This window comes from Heterocephalus glaber, unplaced genomic scaffold, assembly GCF_053883595.1.
Source record: "Heterocephalus glaber isolate CG9 unplaced genomic scaffold, H.glaber_assembly_v1.0 deba00001452, whole genome shotgun sequence".
Taxonomy (NCBI): domain Eukaryota; kingdom Metazoa; phylum Chordata; class Mammalia; order Rodentia; family Bathyergidae; genus Heterocephalus; species Heterocephalus glaber.
The window spans coordinates 16281694-16301248 of NW_028258302.1; the positions used below are offsets into that span (position 1 = coordinate 16281694).

Here is a 19555-nt window from a genome sequence, read left to right on the forward strand (position 1 = left end):
AAAAGTACCTAAGGCTGTTGGTGTAGTTCAGTGATAAAGCACTTTCCTAGCATGTATGAGCTCTTGGGTTCCATTCTCAGGTGTTTTGTTGATTTGTTTTGTTTTGCAGTACTGAGGATTAAACCCAAGGGCCTTCTACCACTAAGCCAAATCTGCAGCCCACTTTTATATATTTTATTTTGGGACAGGTTCTCCCTAAGTCAGTACATTGCCCAGGCTGGGCTTGAATTTGTGATCCTCCTGCCTCAGCTTTCTATAGTGCTGAGATGACTGGCAGGTCACCACACCCAGCTCTAGAGTCAACGTTCTTGATGGCTGAACGATAAATTGAGACACCTCTTCTAGGAAAAGTCTTGTGTGTTGAGAGGACCATTCTGTTGCCAGCTACGACCAGTGAACATAGAATTCTTCCATTCATTTTAAGGGGGAGTCCATATCATATCTCCCTTTGAGAAGACAGATCTTCAGGTACATAAAAAATTAGAGCCCTGGGTGTGGTGACACATCCACCAGGGAGGCCAAGGCAGTAGGATCACAAATTTGAGGCCAGCCTGGGCAACTCAGCAAGGCTCTGTCTCAAAGTTAAAAAATAAAAGGGGCTGGGGGTGTAGCTCAGTGGGAGAGTGCCCCTGGGTTCAATCCCCAGTACCTTCCCGCCCACACACAAAGTATCCTCAGTGAAAAGGAGGTGGAAGGTCCTTGAGGTAGATTGATCTTGAGGTAGATCACAATTAGCTCATAGAGTGTCTCAAATGCCATGCCAAGAATCCTTGTGCTATAATCTAAGGAAAGGAGTCACCAAAAAGAATATTTTTAAATTTTAGAAAATTTCATTTAAAAAAAAAGAAGAGGGGGCTGAGGATTTAGCCCAGTGGTTCCACTGCCTGCCTCACAAGTGCAAGGTCCCAAGCTAGATCGCCGGTACCAAAAAAATTTTAATTTAATTTAAAAAAAAAAGAAGAAGAAAATTTCATTTTTCTTATATTATGTGCCCCAAAGTTAAATGTATCAAATGTTTTCAAGCATGATCAGAGCTTCAGAGCTGTGCTTGATGATTAACATCATGGCTGTCACCCATTGAGTGTTTATTACACATAGGATGTAGGGACTTAACATATATTAGCCCACGTGGTTCTGACAGCAGTCCTCATTTCACAGATGCTGAAACCCAGGCCTACAAAGGGGATGTCACATGTCCATGCTCACACATTCAGATGTAACCAAACAGCACCTGCAGTGCCATGTGAAGGATGGGATTTGAAATCCTTCTGTGGCATGAACTAGCTGCGGCACCGTGGGAAGTGTCTCTGGGCCTTCCTTCCTGTCCATAAAGTAATAGGGCTCTCCTGATAAGACAGTTTAGAGTGACAGCTCAGAGAATGGAGTTGGAGCCAAACTACCGAAGCTCTGCCACTCCTGCAAGGCCTACTTGGCCAAGTGACTTAATCTCTTGCAGGCCCACTGCTGCCAACGCCTGCAGACCCAGGGGAGGGGCATAAGAGGGAAGTGATATAAGGCTATTTCAGAGTTACATGTCAAGCTGACAAGCCAGTTCTTTAAAATGTGTCTGTTCTATTCTTCTACCTCCATAACAGCCTAGAAAGCTAGGTTTTTGGTTTTGTTTTTTTGAGACAGGGTCTTGTTATGTTGTTCAGGTTGGCCTTGAACCGACTATGTGGTCCAGGTTGGCCGGGAACTCTTGGCAATTCTGGTGTGAAGTGTTTTGACCAGTGTCAGCTGTGTGGTAACCATTCTATAAGCGTGTTAGCTATGCTAGCTATTACTACTTTAAAAATGCTTTTTTTTTTTTTTTTAATCAGTACTGGTGACTGAATTCAGAGCCCTTGGGTCTTTTCACTGAGCCACATTCCTACCCTATTTATTTATTTGTTTTAAAACAGGTTCTTGCCTAGTTGCTAAGTAGCTCAGGCAGGGTTGATTTTCCTGCCTCAATCTCCTGGAGTGCTGGAATTTGAGATTGCACCACCATACCCAATTAAACAATTTCCATTCTTCTAGAAAATGCTAACTTTCTAAAACTGGGGGCTTCAGGTGACAAAAAGAAAAACATTGAGTCTCAGTGAAGTTTTTAAACTGGGAGAGCTAGAGTCTAGCAGAGCCACTAGCTGGATGGGGAAAGCTAGACTTGATTTGGGGGGAATATGTTAGGTCAATGTATAGCATCTTGAGCTTGAGGCTCTTATGAGGAAATATCCCTGGGGCAGTTGGAAATATGGAGTTAGAGTTCAGCAGAGAGATGAGGGCCAAGAAAGAAATGGAGAATCATCCATAAAAGGAATCATTAGAAGAAGTACAGCCTTCTACAAAGGGAAAGGTTATAACATGGACTGAGAAGACTGGCTGGGGGAAGTGGCCCCATTCTGGCAAATGCGTGTAGTTTTCTATAGTTCGTTGACTTGAAAAATGCCATTGATTTTTAAGTCAGCTCATTGTTTTAGATACCACTAAGAAAAGTGCTGTCAAAATAATGGATACATAAAAAAATAATAATAATTAAGACATGGTCGGGGATTTAGCTCAGCGGTTTTGCTGCCTGCTGTGCAAGTGCAAGGGCCCATGTTCGATCCCCGGTACCAAAAACAAAACAAAATAATAATTAAGACATGTTACTTAGGGTTTTTTGGTTTGGTTTAGTTTTTGAGGCAAGGTCTCTCTATGTAGTTCAAGCTGGCCTTGAACTCACTATGTAGTCCAGGCTGGCTTTGAACTTGCAGATCCTCCTGCCTCAGCCTCCCAAGTGCTGGGATTACAGGCATGTACCACCATGCCCAGCTAAGACATGTTATTTAGTAACCATTTAGGTCCAACTAATTTCAAAAATAGAAAAATATTGGGGTTAAACACATCTTAGAATTAATTAAAGTGGCCCCAAAGGTGGCTATAATCCCAGCATTCCGGGAGGCCAAGACAAGAGGATCACAAGTTCAAGCCCAGCCTGATAATTTGGCAAGACCTTGTCTCAAATTTTTAAAGAAGGGCTAGGAATGTAGCTCAGTGGAAAGGCCCTGGATTCAATCTTCAGTACTGAAAAAAATAAAATAAAATAAGATTTATGTTTGGCATTCTATCAGGTACGGGGTTGGGGATGGGATGCAACAACGAAAATGATCCTGCCTTCAAAAAGCTTCCAATAACAGTCAGGGATTTAGCTCAGTGATTCTGTGCCTGCCTGGCAAGTGAAAGGTCCTGAATTTGATCCCCCGTACCAGAAGAAAAAAAAAAAAGTGTTCAAATGGGGAGGGGAAGAAGGGAGGAGGGAGGAAGAAAGAAAGGAAGGGACAAGAAAAAAAGTGAAACTAGAAGGAAAAAATAGAAACAAAGGTTTTGTACATAGGGAAGGGAGGGGGCTTGAGGTGGGGATGGGATTTTAAAAAAAGCTTCCGACCTCCTGGTGACACCTACAGCCACTTCTACAAGAGTGACTATAGCACGTGCTACAGTGCAGGCACCAGAGCTGGTCTGACATCAGCCGCTGCTCATCAAGTTATTAATACACACAGAATTGACAGCCACATCTTTCCTGGGATGTCTGGACCTTCTCCTGCTCTTCCCTAATGCCTGAAATTTTTAGAGACAAAGCCTTTCAAACCACTTTTGAACGAATTGAGATAATTAATTAAAACACCACATGGTGAGTGTCGAATTGGTACAAATCCTGCAGAAGGCAATTTGGCACTAACCATACTCTAAATGTGTTTGTCCTTTGACCCTGCAATACCACTTCTAGGAATACAGCTTGCAGATTTACTCACTCACATGAGATATGCCATATGTATGAGTTCTTTCATTACAGCATTGTTTGAAATGGCAAATAGTTGGAAATAACCTAAGAGCTATGGCTAGAACATGGATTAATTATATCATAGAACATTCATACCATGGATACCAGATCAAGGACAAGCTCAATGTATGAACAGGGAAAAGCCCCCTGACATATATTGTTAAGTGAAAGCTGCTAAGCACAAAACAGTTATAGCAGGCTACCATTTGTATAAAAAAGAGGGGACAGGGGTGGGCATTTAGCTCAGTGGTGCGGCTGCCTGCCTCGCAAGTGCAAGGTCCTGAGTTTGATCCCCAGTACCAAAAAAACAAACAAACAAAAAGAGGGGACAGGGCCAAGGATTTAGCTCAACGGCATTGCACCTGCCTCCTCAAGCACAAGGCCCTGAGTTCAATCCCCCCACCCCTGCATACTGGAAAAAAGAAAAAAGGGGACAAAATGCACATGTATGGGCTGGGGGGGTTAGCTTAATGGTAGAAAGCTTGCCTGGCATGCAGGAGGTCCCAGTTCAATCCCCATCATTGCAGATAAATAAAAATAAAGCATATCTACAAATGTATTCAGTGTGCACATGAAGAAACTAAGGAATTTACTGGAAATTGATAACAATGATGGGGGAGGGGTAGGAAGAGAAATTGGCAGACAGAGATAGAGAAGGCAGGAGAAACTTTCACACTTTACTTTCAAACCAAGTGACTGTGTTATACATTCAAAATGTTAAATTAATTGAATTTTATAAATACCCTATGGGAAGATGGGAGGTGTAACTTGGTAGTAGAGTGTGCTTAGCATACTGAAGGCCCTGGGTTCAATTTCTAGCACCAAAAAATAAAATAAAATAGGGTGGTGATGTAGCTCAGAGGCTGTAAGAGACAGTATCATTGTGGTCTAGTGCCAAATGGTCCCTCTCAGGTTTTAACCACATTAAAGCCTGACCTCTATGGTGGAGCTTGTCTACCTTCATCTTTTCCTAACAGAGGTAGAGTGAGTGCTTGCCTAGCATTCTTGAGGCCCTGGGTTTGATTCCTAGTACTGTACCTCAAAAAATTAAACCAAGGGCCAGGGATTTAGCTCAGTGGCACCATGCCTGTCTTGCAAGCTCAGGGTCCTGAGTTCCATCCCCAGTACAGGAAAAAAAAATGTGTGTATGTGTGTGTGTGTGTGTGTGTATATATATATATATATATATATATATATATATAAAATAGAGCCTATTGGAAGAGTTAATCCAATGACTACAATTCACACCAAAGCGTGAAAGTCGAATATACATTCACTCAATAATCTATAGCAATCAAGAAACTTTTCTAGCAATGCTAGTTAGCAAGTGTTCAGAACTTCAACATACAAAGCACTGTGGGACAGGCGCAGAACATTCAGGCTCCCATCCTGGGACGGGTCCAGCCCTGGCACGCAGGACACTAAGACAAAGAAAGTGTCCCTGCCCTTGAAGACCCAGTGGTCAAGTGAGGGAGACAGATGTGTGAAACAGCAGCTTTGCAGGTAGGTTTTGAACAGGGAAGGGAAGGTTAGAGCATAGATCTTGAGAACGAAGGGACAGAGAGGCTGGGGACAATGAGAAAACCTCTCCCACAGCACCCATTGGCCAAAGGCCCCGTGAGCGGCAGTGGAACTCCGAGGTGCCTATGTGGGAGACAACCCCTGCAGCCTCAGAACCAACAATGAACAAAGGCTGCCATCTCTCTGGGAATACAGGAGATCTGACAACAGCCCTGCTCGTTTCATCAGTGTAGACATCCCTCCTGGGCTTTGAAGCCTGAAGTGCCCTCCTTTAGCTGTCTACACAGATCGAATAAGCTGGATGGCTGCCATATCTCGACTTCACTTTGTGCTAATCCATAGTCACAGCCAGCTTCCTAACAATCCAACCAAACCATCTGAGCAAAAGCAAAAATAATTCTCATGGGCAAAAATTGACAGCTCCAAGATGGGAACATTAACTCCTTGCTGCCTCTTCAAGGGAGTGGATCTTGAAGTGAGTTTTAGGAAACCTTCCAGAAGAGACATTTTGTCCCTCTCCAAAGTGGTGACAATGTTGTTTCCTGTCCTTACAGTTTAAAATCTCTTCCTATTCTGAGGAACCATATACGAACACCTATTAAGAGTTAACAATAGAACAGAGGTGGTTCTGGCTCTCAGAAAGGCAACCTCACCCTAAAGAAGAGGAATTACTCTACCTCACAAGTATCTTTTTATTCACAGGATCATTCTAGGGGAAGCCTTATCCTATCCCTCACTGTATCCAAGCAGCAGTGGGGATCTCAGGAAATCCTTGTCACAGAGACTGGCAGAACCAGACATCTAACAACAAACCCAGAAGCTAAGTGGCATGGCTAAAAAAGATTAAAAATCTACATGAGTTCTAACATCTACGGTTCCTAGCTGTGGTTTCCATGGAAATAGACATCTGCTCAGGGAGAGAGGGAAAAAAAGGTAGTGGTAGTGGTTGTGAGGAATGGTGTAAGTACTTTAAAATAATCCATATTTTGAAAGATTAATTTTTTTCTGTCACAACATTAGTAGAAATGTGAGATTTTTGTGTGATGATTTCTTATATTTGAAAAAAATCAAATGGGTGGGACCTTTCCTATGCAAACCTCCTGATCAAGTACAAAGACTTAAAGATAAAAGGCTGGTTCAGGGGGCAACAGACCTTTTGGCCTTGGGGTCCTTACTCATTTGTGTTGCCTGCTTGTCAATTTTCAGCAAGGTCTAATCCCTACTCCTTCTGGCTTTTTCAGTGATTTCTGAGAATCCGCCTAGAAAACTGACAGATGGATGCACCTGGCTGTTCGGAGTCTGTTTCAGAAGAGGGGTGGGGCAGAGAGGGGATGGGCAGAGGCCTTTCAGGGTTCAGAATCTGAATCATTCTTGGTCCTGCTCACATGCTAACCAAAAGCCACTTAGATTGGCTGGAAGAGGCTGACCCCACACAAGGCCGATTGTTGGAGAAAATGCCATAACAAGCAGATTTCAGGCAACAGTGCATTGCTAACGGTTTGCTTTGTGTGGTGTTTGCTGCCTATATGATCCAGTTTTCATTGTCCTGGACACCAATTAATTGTATTTGATTTCTGGCACATCCCTAGTGACTAACTAGATACAGAAGTCTTTTTAAATTAGGACTGTTTCTGAACAGTTGGTCATTTGTGTTTCTTGGTTTGGGGAGACCAATCCCATTAATAAAATGAAGATGTCTCTTTGCGTTAGTAAGGATCTCAAAGCAGGTGCCTTGATGTAATGACCACCACCCAATGACACAGCCTTGTCAGAGGAGTGAGTGGGAGAAGGGGTCTGGTCTGAGGACCATAGACGTTTATTTTTTCTTCATTTTGTGGGGAAAGGGAGGCCAGTCATTCTAAGACAGCCAGAGTTTGACCAATTTCCTTTATGCTTCTGCTATGGTCCCGATCTATCCAGGCCAGAGGAAATAGTGACCTTGTGGCTCCTTTTGTTTTGATTTTTTTAAAAAGAGCCTGGTACAGCTCTGGGGAGCACGTGCTCCAAGAACAAAAGCAACACTTATCTGAAGTCTGTGTACCTAGGACTGCTATTGCTCTTCCTATCTCGGGCAAAGGCTTGGCAGAGCAGATGCAGTCTACATTTAATCCAAGTGGCTTTGTTAGACCAGAGGATATCAAATTCCAGAGCCTAACGCTTTGCTTTCTTGCACAGGTCCCTGGTCACCAGCTCCGGAAGCTAAGGATGGTATGGGGAATGCACATAGTGAAGGAAGAGCCACGCCCACGACCCGTTAGCACCGAGTGGGTTTAGGGACTATGATGATGTCATGTCATAATACAGGTGACACCCGAATGTCCGTGGTAACGCACCGTGAGTAGGGATTAGGGGGGCATACCGGGGGGTGGAGTGGCGGGGTCCTGTCACAGGCTCGGGCGTTTTAGGCGACTGATTAGGTTAGCGCACCAGAACGGACACTGTTCTGTCACAGCGCTGCCCTTGAGGCCATTCGAGGCACTTGGCTTACGCAGAGGGAGAGTCCAGCAGCTAAGGTCTACGGGGTGTTGTGGCGCCCCTACCTCGCTCCGCCCCGCCCTTTTTCTATACTTGGAGAGCCTGTTTCCCTCAGTGCTGGGGGTCGCGGCAACGCTCTCTTCCACGGGAAGCCGCCGCCCCGGGCCCGGCTCACACCTAAGAGACCCTCCCCAGAGCCCCCACTGCTCGCATTGTCCTCCTGCCCAGGGGACCCGGACTACATTTCCCAAGGAGCCCGGGGGTCCGAGGGCGGGGCCCGCCTGAGCGGGGGAGGGGCCAGCACGTGCCGCTGCGCTCAGCCAATGCGGAGCCCCGCGGGGAGGTCACGTGCCGCTGTTTGGCGCTTTTGTGCGCGCCCTGGTCTGTCCGTGCTCAGAGTGTGGCCAAGCGGCTCGGACCGAGCAGGTGGGTGTGGGGCTTTCAGAGACTACAGAGGTGGCGGGCTGGAGACCGTGAGAGGGACGCGGCAGGCGGAAGGAGCCGGGGGGAGCTGTGGCAGCAGCCCCCTGTGGAGGGCGACTGGCGGGGCCGCGGGTCCCCGAGAGGCTGGCGGGCGGGGGTCTCTCCGATTTGTGTGTGGCTCGGGCGGAGCCTCGGCTTTGTCCCCGCTCCCTGGGGGCGCGGCCAGCTGGGCCTGCTCGGGCCGGAGCCGCCGGAGCCCCTGGATGCCGTTGGGACAATAGGGGGTGTGGGTCCCCTTTCTGCCTGCCTCCCTCCCTGGCCCGGCAGACGCAGATTTTCGGGGGTCCCTATTGTCTTAAGGGGCGGGGGGAGCGCCTCAGAATCGCCAGCCCTCCGGCGGAGCTGCCGGCAGACCTTTCCCACTATCGCCGTCGTCCTTGACTGAGGCGACGCCCGGGAGGGCTGGCAATCCCCGCGGCTCAGGGCGCGGACAGCTGGGGGCGACAGGTTGGTGATGGAGACGCTGAGAGGTGTGGAGCCGACGGCAGGACCGCCCAGCGGCCTGTTCCCCTGGCCTGCCCCACCCGCCGAGTTGCTGCGCGGGTGGCGGCAGCCTCGAAATGTTTTTGGCGGGAGTGGGGGGGGCATCCCTTCGCGGCGAGCCCGGGAGGGGCGAAATTACCCGGATAGGACCGTTGGCTCCGCCCCTCCCTCCCCTTCCCACGCGCGCGGGCTCCCGGGTGTTGAGAGTTCGCGGAGATTCGAAAAGGCGCGGGGAGGAAGAGGGTGGGGCCAAGGGTGGAACGCAGGGCTTGCTCTGATTGGCCGAGGGCGCCTGCCCGCCTGGCTCGCTGTGGCCAGGGCCACGCCCACACCCAGCTCTGATCGGGTGCGGCGGCTAAGCCTTTGCTGGGGCTGGACGTTCTCACTGCTGCAGATTGCAGTTTCTAGCTGTTGGGAACCTGTAGTCCTACCTTTTCGGTACTAGCCTGGGGTTTCCAAGAGTCGTGATGTTTTGAAAAATCGCCAAGGGATATCCGATTTTTAAATAAGGCAGCAAATATTATAATTTAAAACATAGGTTCCTGAAATTTAATTGTGCCAGGTGTTGGTCGAGGAGCTTAAAATCCCAGGAACAATAGGACTTGAACATTACTGGTTAATATTAGCTTGGGCATTTTGTTATTCACTGTGGCAGACAGACAAAGCAAGGGTGGGTGGGTGTTTCATTTGCACAATGAGTTGTAGGCAGTACTATACTAAGATGGCTCCGATTTTACTGTTGGGTTGAATCTGGAATATCTTAATGGTTTAGAAGGAAAAATTAGCTTGTGGAATGAAATCCTTTAACCTTTTGATAACCTCTAATTTTAAAAACCCGGGTGTTATTTTTTTGAACGAGCACGCTTAGTTAACTTTATTTTCTGAAATCATCATTATTCAGTTTGGATTTCCCAGTATGTTTCAGCATTTTAAAAGAAACACTGATAATTTTCTCTCCTGGTTAATCACATCTTTAATTCCAGGTAGTGATCTTTCTGACATTGATTTATGTGGCTGTTATTTGAAATCCCTTTGTGTTGATGACATACAGAAATGGAAAGAAATTGATTGCCTGCTCTTGAAAATTATTTTCAGGGCTTTCCTTACCAGTGGATTGTGTAGAATACACCGCCAGTCTCTTGTCTTCTATTCACCATGGCTTCTTCTGGTAGGTAATCTATTTAGAAAAGCTGAAATTGTGATGGGCTTATGATTTTAGAACAGGAGGCCGCTCAAGTCTTAAGCTTTTAATTTGGCTTTTGTGTTTTAGTCTTATCAAAAGCCTGTTTTATGACTAGGAGAATTAAGAATACATTACTATCACTTGACTCTTCTGAGTGCTCCTAATTATTTCATAATTAGATGATTTGGCTTGGTCCAAAGCAAAATTGTGGAGGTTGCACAAGTCTTGTAATTATTAAAATGGATTGTTAAATACTGATTTCTCAAAATGATACTTATTGATCCAAAAATGTTGAGCTACCTTTTGATGGGAGGTAGTATTTTTAAATTTCTTGCCTGCAAACACAAATTCATCAGCCCTACTTCCATTCGTTAAATTGACCTGGTTTTTAGAAAATTATAAAACCATTTATTGAAATAGGCGAACTCCTTTTTTCTGATTTATCATAAATATGATCAACTCTAGATATTCAGGTGAAAGAACTGGAGAAACGTGCTTCAGGCCAGGCTTTTGAGCTGATTCTCAGCCCTCGGTCAAAAGAATCTGTCCCAGATTTCCCCCTTTCTCCTCCAAAGAAGAAGGATCTTTCCCTGGAGGAAATTCAGAAGAAATTAGAAGCTGCAGAAGAAAGACGCAAGGTAAACATAACAATTCAATTCAAGAAACTAACAAAACAATCAGAAAATGGGATGTTTGTTAATGTGATGGGGCAGATTGGTTTTATTTCCATGACTGGAAGAAAACAGTTGTAACTACACTGTGACTACTACTGTGAAAATTATGAATGTCAGTGGCTGCAAGGAAATATGAGTCATTGTTGAGCTCCTATTATATGTCACCTCCTTTACTTATATTTTTCTCCTTTAATACAGTGACTGTAGCCGGGAATGTAGCTTATTGGTGCAGCATGTGCCTAGGTCTGCCTGGCAAGCGCAAGTGGCTGAGTTCAGTTTTCTGTAGCAAAAAAAAATAGAAAACAGTGACTCTGGAGTAGGAGTTGTTTCAGATAACAGAAATTTAAAAATACTATTAGGAATGTTAAGTCATTTTCCTGAGGTCATACAGCTAGTAAGCATCGTAGCTGAGAAGTCAAGCCCAGGTCATTCTTCATTCTTCATACGCCTCCTCTTTGAAAAACAGAACATTTGTAGGCAGATGATTCTTTGTCTCTAGTTTTTTGAGAGCTGTACAACAGACATTTTAAATTGCTAGGATTGTGATTGTATTGCTCAACTAAGTTAGTTTTCACCTAAGCAATTATAAAGTAGCCACCTTTAAAAAGCTAGCCAATAAATCAACAAATACTAATTGTTAAAAATTAGAAAACACAGAAGTTTGTAACTGGAAATTAAAGAGTATTTGTTATCCTAGTTCTCACTGTTATTCTACTCATTAAGAACTTTACATAAATTCTCATTTAGTCTCCCCTTTTCCAGCAACTGTGATTGGGATGGGTAAGTTTCTTTTTAAAGTTGGTGGAACTAAGGGCACAAAAAAGTGAAGTATGGCTGGAATGTGGCTCAGTAATAGAGTGCTTTGGCCTAGTGAGGCCTAGGTTCTATCCTCAACAACAACAGAAAAAAGATGAAGTAAACCCAACCCAGCTACTGTGATTTGAAAGCTGGTGCATGTGAGCTTGCACACACCGCTTTTTAAGCTGCTGTAACATGTCATAGACCTTTCAGTGCCATGTACTGTAGTATGCACTGACCCACTGTCAACACTGCAAATCATTCCCCCAGGAAGATTGGCAATGTTCACAGTGGTGCATCATCTTTTTCCTGATCTTTCATGTAGTTTTGAGTTCATGGACTAGGAATAGGAGGAAGCAGTACAACCGAAGGCTGGACCAATGGAAGATTTTTAGGAATCACCCTTGACCCTGGTGATCACGAGCTTATTTTACATAGTAACTGCTAAATATAGTGAAACTCTTGACTAGGATATTGCAAAAAGATGAATGCCAATTGTCAGTGTTACAACCTACAAGTTGATGTCTCCAATGTTTATCAGTTATGGTGAAAATTCTTACAGTGAGCTAGTTTTCTTTGCGTAGCTTTTTTCTTTACAACAAAGTGCTAACTCATTTGGATATCATTAAATGATAAATCTTAAGAGAATGGCCTTAAATAATTAGGCAGTTTCCTAAAGTAAATACAAATGCTAGAGAAAGATGATTTTCACAGTATTTTATGATAGGGATAATTCAAGTTCTAAGTATTTCAAGGGATCCTATTTTCTGCCTCTTCAATCCCCCTGATAAGTAATTTCTATTTTAATTTAATTAATGCCAAACACACCCAGAGAGAGCCTAGCCTGTTCCTTTTTTTTTAGTCCCATGAAGCTGAAGTCTTGAAGCAGCTTGCTGAGAAACGAGAGCACGAGAAAGAAGTGCTTCAAAAAGCAATAGAAGAGAACAACAACTTCAGTAAAATGGCGGAAGAGAAACTGACCCACAAAATGGAAGCTAACAAAGAAAACCGAGAGGCACAAATGGCTGCCAAACTGGAGCGTTTGCGAGAGAAGGTTGGTTTCTTGCTTTGTATAAGGGTTAAGAACTGAAAGTTTGCATACCAATGAATTGGCTTGAACTAATTGCCATTGATAAAAGGTGTTAGATGTCTTTTTGTCATCAATTTTGGGACTTAACTCATTAAATAAATCTTATTTTGAAGATGAAATATTGAAGATTAGGGATGTGTGTAGCTTAGTGGTTGAGTGCTTGCCCACCATGCATGAAGCCTTGGGTTTACTCCCCAGCACCACAAAGAAAAAAAAAAAAAGAATATTGAGTGATTTGTAACATAATTTCACGTTGCTTGGAAGAGCATTAGGAGGCATGGTTGTTAGATTCCACACGTGATCCAGGAGGCTTGAAGATGATATCTTAGAACTTTCATTTTGTGACTCCTACAGGCTTAATACATGTGTTAGGGCTGTGTTGGGCCTCTTTTTAGGGTTAGTATGGTTTGACGGCTTTTTTTGACTCGTGATAGTAACATACAATTTCTTTACAGGATAAACACATTGAAGAAGTACGGAAGAACAAAGAATCCAAAGATCCTGCTGATGAAACTGAAGCTGACTAATTTGTTCTGAGAACTGACTTTCTCCCCCTCCCCTTCCTAAATATCCAAAGACTGTACTGGCCAGTGTCATTTTATTTTTTCCCTCCTGACAAATATTCTAGAAGCTGATGGTAGGACTGTATAGGTAGATCCAAACTGTAAGATGTTGCTTTAGGGGTTAAAGGGGAGAAACTAAAAGTGTTTTACTCTTTTTCTAAAGTGTTGGTCTTTCTAACGTAGCTATTTTTCTTGTTGCATCTTTTCTACTTCAGTATACTTGGTGTACTGGGTTAATGGCTAGTACTGTATTGGCTCTGTGAAAAAACATGTTTGTGAAAAGAGTATGTAGTGGCTTCTTTTAAATTGTTAGATGCTGAATATCTGTTCATTTTTCAATCCCAATTCTGTCCCAATTTTACCAGATGCTACTGTACTTGAATGGTTAATAAAACTGCACAGTGCTGTTGGTGGCAGTGACTTCTTCCTGTACAGGTAATAAATTGGCAAGTTACAGAGACCTCCTAGTTTATATTTGCTCCAGATAGAGCCTTTGGGCTGGTGGAAACAGTCAGTGTGCACATTACTGCAAATTCTCTGCCCTGGGTTTTTTGTTCCAGAGTTGTCTGCATTGTCTTCTTTCACAATCAACACTTTGTGTTGATCCCTTGGCCCAGATCAGCTGTTACTATATTCTTTCAGATGTTTATTTGCAAACAAGCAGTTTTTTGTTTCTCTGTCCATTTTAAAATGGCTAATTAAAGACACAAATGGTTTTTCTAGAGAACAGTTTAGAGGGAATCTTTTTTTTTTTTTTTTTTTTTTGGTACCGGGGATTGAACTCAGGTCCTTGTGCTTGCAAGGCAGGTGGCAGAACCACTGAGCTAAATCCCCGGCCCTAGAGAGAATCTTAAGATCTTAGGATATTTGTTGATTTGTGTATTTAATATTACACTGGGGGCAGGCATGGTGGTGCATGCAGGGGGATTGCCATGAGTTCAGGTCCAGCCTAGGGTACATAATGAGTTCAAGGCCAGCCTGAACTACATAGTGAGACCCTGTCTCAAATCAAAGAAATTTCTATGAAAGGGAACTTTAGTTTTTTTCTAGAATAGTATTTGACTTGGGTGGTTGAAGTTGGCAGACACAGTCTTGTATCCACAGGCCATGCGTGATACAGTTGTTAGGGCACTGCCTCTCAGTTTAGGGAAAACCTCTAGCAGCTTTCCTAGACTGTGTGAGAAATAGCCTTAATTGCATAGGATTACTTGCCTCTTAAGACATCTGTGTAAAAACTCTTGGAAGCCAAGCACCTATAGCAAAAGAATGCTTGCAAGAGGACTGTTAATGTTACAGTGGAGGCTATGTATTGCAAATGTGCTTCTTCAGCTCTGGCTAGATCTTGATTTGAATTTCACCAAATTTATTTGTGAGAATAATCTACTTCCTGTGTTAGAATGGGTGTGGTCTGTGTAGAGAGCATACTTGAAACTGTTCAGTGTATATATATATATATTTTTTTCAGTGTATACTTAATACTATAACAGTGGTGGCTATCCTGTGGTACATGTGCTGCAGCAGGCTGTTGTTTTTTGTTTGTTTGGGGAGTTTTTTGGTACCAGGGATCCAACTTGGGACCTTGCACTTGTGAGGCAGGCGGTGGAACCACTGAGCTAAATCCCCAGCCCTTCAGCATGCTGTTTGTCCCATTGAAAGCTCTAAAAGGTTTGCCATCCCTACTATATAATGATTACTTTTCCAATCAGAAGCTAATGAATGATCATTATTTATAGTCTCTGAGTTAGAAATGATTGTATGGCTTTGGGGTACCTTGAATTGACTTAAATTCACACCAGGATGATTGATCATAGCAGTGGAACAAGAGAAGAAACAAGATGTAGTTTAATATAGTGATAGGTTCTGAACAGTATCAAAAGAGGCAGCTTGGGCACAATTCCTTAGCACTGTCAACCCTAGATCCTATCTGTAGGATCCTTTTTTTTTTTGGTACTGGGTATTGAACTCGGGTCCTTAACTTACGAGGCAGGTGGTGGAACCACTGAGCTAAATCCCTGGCCCCATAGGATCTTTTTTTTTTTTTGGTGGCACCAGTGGTTGAACCTTTGCACCAAGCCACCCCCCACCCCCCCACACAAGGTCTCACTAGGTCACCCAGTTTGGGCTTGAATTTTCAATCCCTCTTGTATTAGCCTCCCAGAGTGCTGGGATTATAGGACTGTGCCACCACACCCAGTACCTGTAGGATCTTTTAAGACACCAGTTCTGAGCAGATGGGAACACAATACTGTTAAGACAGCCTTGAGATAGGAATTTGGAGCAATGCTATTGGGTGTCCTACAGATGGCAGTAAGCTCTTTGTATAGGGAAAGGAATAGACTTCAGGAGAAAGCAAGAAAAAGATCAAAATGGGCCTGAGGTAGGGCCTCCCAGTTAGTTACAACCTAGCACATTGTGTTCATTTACTCCCAGAAGGCAGTCCCAAGCCCTCACTTTGTGACAGCAATGTCGCAGGGAACTGAAGGGAATGTATCTTAACCCACAAAATTAGAAGTCCTATCTCTAGGGATTTAGCTCTGTGGCACTGTGCCTACCTGGCAAGCGCAAAGTCCTGAGTTCGATCCCTGTTGGGGGCCAGGGATTAGAAGTCCTTAGCTTCTCTATTTCATCTCTGACCTTTGAAAAAGCACTTGGTCCTGAGTCTGGTGTTACGCAGGTTGGACTAGGTCTATTAAATAACTTCCATTGCAAAATTCTTTGTGTGTGGCTGGGAGGAGGAATGGCATGGGTACCCTGAGCTTCTGAGGAATGTCCTTTCACAGCCCTAGTGTCCTGGGGCTTAGCCTCAGGAGTCTGCCTCTGTTCCAGTGGGCCAGTCTCTTGGCAGCACTTCTGTCATATGTTGGTCTCATGAGGCCAGAGTGGTTTGACTGCAGCCTGGGGCCTATTACCATGGATCTGACTCCATTTCTTTCATTTTTAGTGGAAAATCGATTCTTCTTCCTTCTTCCTGAGGTTTTACACTTGGACTTTGTGATTGACTGGCCTCCATGGAAAAGAGCAGTTGGAGGGATGTGAAGGAGGCCCTTAAGTCAGCATTTAGCCAGCATTGGAACACATGCTAGGGATAGGAAGAAGATGAGGTGGTTCCCAGCACATGTATGCTTACAGATGGGGAGGAAAGCTGTATAATACTTAGCTGAGGATGATACTGTGTTTTTTTGTTTGTTTTTGGTACCAGGGATCGAACATGGGTCCTTGTGCTTGTGCAGCAGGTGGCGAAACCACTGAGCTAAATCCCCAGCCCGATATTGTTGACATATGGTTGACCTAACCAAGTGTGCTATAGTGCTTGGAAAGAATAATCACAGAGGCCTTGGCTGGTCTAGAAAACTTGTAGAGAAGAAAGGGTTTAAGCTAGGCCTTTGAGAAAGATGGACTCAGTGCAAACCCTAACAAAGGACTAAGCTATCAAACACTTTGTAAGCACATGGCTCATGGCAGGCACTCCTCCATTCCTTTATCCTAAGCAGTGAAAGTCCTTTGAAGGCTTTAGAACACAGAGACAGTTGCTCAGTGAATACTCATTTTAATGAAAATGAGGGTGAGTGATTTGACAGGAGAATGGATGCAGTAGAGATCATGTGGGAGGCTAGTGGAACTACCCTGGAGTGGTGAAGAGATGTGGGCTGGAGGATACCTTTGAGCTCTAGAGGGACAGATGTGATTGAGACTACTGTACTGAGGAACTGGGATATGTGCAACTGATCGTGGGAAACCAGAGGACGAGAAATGAACTAGAGCTGACTGGGAAAAGGGTGGTGCCAGAATCAGAGCTACTATTTATTGAGCACTTACATGCAGGTATTGTTAGTATATGTTATCTCCACTGTACAGAGAGTAAAAATCATTTAGGCAGGTAATGCATCTTGCCCAACATTCTAAGCTAGTAAGGATTGTAGCCCACTCCAGCAGTCTTTGTGGACCAGAAGGCGAACTCTGCAGGAGGGGGACTCTAGCACTCTCATGCCCTGAATTCTCCAGATCTGCACACCAGACCCATCAGGTTGAAAGTGCTAAGTTAAGCCAGCGCTACCTACTTAAAAAGGTAATTCATGACCATCTTAATTCTAGCATGCCTTGGAAAGGTGTTTGTCTATTTTGTATTAGTAGTTTGATTTCCAGTTATGTTACCTTTCCAAATAAATCTGTTCCCCTATGAGAGTTTGGCTACCTCACTGCCAATTCAATTACTTGAATCATTTGTTAGCATAAATGTGATTCATTTAGAAATAGCTAAAAGGTTAAGGACAACAGGCTTCTTACAGAGACACTTCTTCCTTTGTGTGAAGGCTGGAGTAGGTGCCTTGGAAGTTTTCCTTCCAAATCTAGGACTGATTCTCTACCTGGTTATTAAAAAAATTTTTTTGAGATGGAGTTTCATGATGTTGCCCAGGCTGACCTTGAACTCATGATCTTATCGCAGCCTCCCTAGCAGCTGGGATTATAGGGCATACTGTACCGCATGCAGCTTCTGTACCTGCTTGGATTGCAGGCCCCCTGTGATTTGGGCCATGTAATAGATACTAAGTGTTCCCCCACTGAGTTGAACCTTGAGGCCCCAGAAACATTACTGGTGAACCAAGAATCTTGGCACTTGTCTCTTTGCCCAGGTGAAATAGAAGGGTTTAAGTGCCCCTGCAGCTGAGGCTTCTCTTGCAGTGGAAGTTGGTATTCCATCCTTAAGGAGCACAGGAAAGTTTTCTGACTTGTTTCGTACATGCACCTAGATTTTTAAAACCCTGTTGATGGGCTCAAATGCATCAGTCTCTGGAGGTGTTCTGGCCCATAGCTGGGAAGACCTAACCCCCAGCAAGGCCAAGAGCAGCCAAATCCTACTAAGATAAGTTGGCTGCTGAAGTTGGATCCAAGGTGGGAAGTGAGCCAGATGCCCCACATGGTAGCAGATGTCAGGTGAGAGAAAGACTGCACCTCTGTGGATGCAGCAGCTTCTGGGCCTAGGCTTCTAACACCTATGGGTCCTGCCCGTCTCACTGGCAAAAAGCTCAGATATTCCTGGGATGGGGGTATGTGTGTGTGCTGAGGACTTTTTACTAAACGTTTTCTGCTCTCACAGCTCTCTGTACTTATTAACAGCAGCTAATCATTATTTACATTATCTCGTTGAATTGCTAAAATAACCCTCTGAGGTTTTCATGCCCATTTTACAGGTGAAAAACGAAGCAACTGAGACTTAGATATTTGCCCAAAGTGGCATAACTAGCAAGTAGTCAAATCAAACCCAAACTTTTAACCTCCGTGTTATACTGCAGCTCCTCATGTATCACAAGTGAATTTCATTAATTAATATGAAATTGTTTCAAGTGTGTCTCTAGCTGTAATACTGGGTCTCCAAGAATAGGGACCAGGCCTAACATATTTACCATTGGACCTCTAGATGTGAGCCTGAATTATTTATATAATACTTAGATAAATATGTGTTGAATTAAATCATCAAATGGATGATGAGTCCTGTGGCCCATATTGAGGCACCTGCTTTGTCCTTATCCTATTAGATCCTATGGGAATCAACATTTCTAGACAAAGGATGGCTATGCCCTAGCTTTAAGACCAGCCATGGAAGTACCCAATCCTTGATGGAATCCAAAGGCTCAAGTTGGTGGTCAAGCTGTTAGGTCCGTGCTGGGTTTTAAATTATTAGTTGACAGCTCCATGTAAGAATCTGATTTTAGGTTTCTTTTGAAAAACCATTAAGTCGGCTCTCACAGTCCCACCCAGATGCAAACAGCAGGCGCTGGGTGGCTGCTGCCCCCTGGAGGTAGGACTTGTGCCCTGCAAGTCTTTTCCTCTGGCCCACCCTTTTGTGTCCTTCACCTGCCTTGCCCCTAGCGAGGCCTGGAATTTGCAGTCCCTGACCCAGGTGACAGCAACACCTGTCAGTTAGCCAAACATTTCTTTTTAAGGTCAAAAGTTCAATGACTACAAAAGATTATTTAAGAAAGAGTGAATCTTCCTCTGAGGTCCCTGGCTGCCTTCCCTGTTTCTCCTTTCACAGATACTGGATGCTTTTACAAGCAGTCACCAGATATTCACTGGCATCTCGTGTGCCAGACAAACAGCTGGGCCTCAGGATCACATGGTACTTTTTCAAAATGTGGAGACTCAGGAATTTCATAAGATATTTGGAGAAGGGGGCCGGGGATTTAGCTCAGCGGTTTTGCTGCCTGCTGTGCAAGCGCAAGAACCCGAGTTCGATCCCCGGTACCAAAAAAAAAAAAAAAAAAAAATTTGGAGAAGAATTTCTAAAATTAGAGTTTACAAATCTCAATTTGGTAAAGCCCACAGTGTTTTCTGTTGCTTAACCAGGCAGAGATCACTCTATTCGATGTGATCGCCTAAGTGGAATTACCATTATCCAGTCCTCTGTAGTCTACAGCGATGGCTCTGGAGCTCCAACCATCCATGGCCATTGCCTCCAGTATACAGATGGTGCTCCTCACAGGG

At 44.1% G+C, this 19555-nt stretch overlaps 1 protein-coding gene across 5 annotated transcripts; it reads left to right on the forward strand.

Annotated features, from left to right (window-relative positions):
* The first annotated feature begins 7459 nt into the window (after positions 1-7459).
* On the forward strand, positions 7460-13481 carry Stmn1 (stathmin 1). 5 transcript variants are annotated; one of them, XM_087215539.1, is made up of 5 exons: positions 7460-7657; positions 9860-9932; positions 10413-10585; positions 12282-12473; positions 12965-13481. In XM_087215539.1, the coding sequence occupies exons 2-5, from the start codon at positions 9920-9922 to the stop codon at positions 13034-13036; spliced, it is 450 nt and encodes a 149-aa protein (XP_087071665.1). In that variant the 5' UTR covers positions 7460-7657; positions 9860-9919; the 3' UTR covers positions 13037-13481. The 5 variants fall into 5 exon arrangements, with proteins under 5 accessions (XP_087071665.1, XP_004850679.1, XP_087071664.1 ...); XM_004850622.4 differs by lacking the exon at positions 7460-7657 and adding an exon at positions 8090-8224; XM_087215538.1 differs by lacking the exon at positions 7460-7657 and adding an exon at positions 8199-8224 and having other exon boundaries at positions 9748-9932.
* Positions 13482-19555: the final 6074 nt, after the last annotated feature.

What these genes read in the sequence shown, in the direction of transcription:
- Stmn1 (XM_087215539.1), top strand. An exon ending in CTGCAGAAGAAAGACGCAAG is followed by an intron (nt 10,586 to 12,281) that starts GTAAACATAACA and finishes CTTTTTTTTTAG; the next exon opens with TCCCATGAAGCTGAAGTCTT. An exon ending in TGGAGCGTTTGCGAGAGAAG is followed by an intron (nt 12,474 to 12,964) that starts GTTGGTTTCTTG and finishes ATTTCTTTACAG; the next exon opens with GATAAACACATTGAAGAAGT.